A 1,082-nucleotide genomic window follows, 5' to 3' on the forward strand; every position below is an offset into this window, starting at 1 on the left:
TATATATATATATATATATAGATATATATTATCATATTATAATGCATACAAAAACAAATGAACACTTTAAATCAATTTAATGTACTCACTTAATTCATTTTTATTATGTAATAGATTAACATCAAAAATAATAATTAAATACTGCATCGTTATTTATAGAGTTTGTAAGTAACATGTTAAAACTTTTACAGTTAACATTAAATATATATTACTAAAAAGGTTCGAATTTCAAAGTTTTTTGTAGCATCTTCATAAAACAAAATACATGAAAAGCTTTATAATTGAATGAAAATAAATTCAATCACAACATAATTTACATGCAACTGTGAGTGACAAATTAAGCTATTATTATATAGCTTACAATGGTACTCTACAATGATTTTGCATACAGATTTGTGAGTTTTTTTTTTATGATTGTACACAAAAAAGAGTCAAAAATTACTTTTAGTTTTGGTTGATATTAATTTAGTCTATTAAAGAGAAATATATATTTTTATAAGTATAAATTGACGCATAATTATAGAATAATTTATTATAATATTTTCTTAAATTAGTTTATATTACTTCCATTCCATACATCTATTATCTATAATAATTGATCATAGGCTAGTGTAATTAAAGAATCCTTTAAGATTATTGATCTTCTTCTTTGCGGAAGAAACCAAATACAGTGGTATATATATATATATATATATATAGTGTGGGCTATAATCATATATTTTTTTTTTGGCAAACATGAGAATTTTTCATTCAAATGAGACCTCAACAAACAATAGGAGGGTTCTTACAACATAATTCAAGATAAACATAGAAAGATAGGGAATTTCAAACTGAAACAGTTTTACAATATTTGAGAAGTCTATTGGGACCAAGGTGGACTCATACTTGAAGTCAAACTTCACGATATCCTCGACCAGTGGGTGGCCAAAAGCGGCTCTAGCGGAAGACGCGGTTGAGCTTGTAAAAAGGTGTCCCATGGGGGGGACGCTTGTGGGAGTTTGTGCCAGCATGAGACGGTTCAAAAGCATGGGAACCAAACCCTTTAAGCTTTTAGGAACATACCTCATGATTCTAGATGAAGC

At 27.7% G+C, this 1,082-nt stretch overlaps 1 protein-coding gene across 1 annotated transcript in view; it reads right to left on the minus strand.

Annotated features, from left to right (window-relative positions):
- The window catches only part of LOC104753621 (E3 ubiquitin-protein ligase SINA-like 4), a 3,973-nt gene extending 2,906 nt beyond the window's left edge, over positions 1-1,067 (minus strand). Inside the window, exon 1 of the mRNA XM_010475848.2 lies at positions 870-1,067. Within this exon, the coding sequence (XP_010474150.1) occupies positions 870-1,067 (198 nt within the window). The remainder of the gene's footprint in view (positions 1-869) is intronic.

This window comes from Camelina sativa, chromosome 16 (genome assembly GCF_000633955.1).
Source record: "Camelina sativa cultivar DH55 chromosome 16, Cs, whole genome shotgun sequence".
In the NCBI taxonomy this organism is placed as follows: domain Eukaryota; kingdom Viridiplantae; phylum Streptophyta; class Magnoliopsida; order Brassicales; family Brassicaceae; genus Camelina; species Camelina sativa.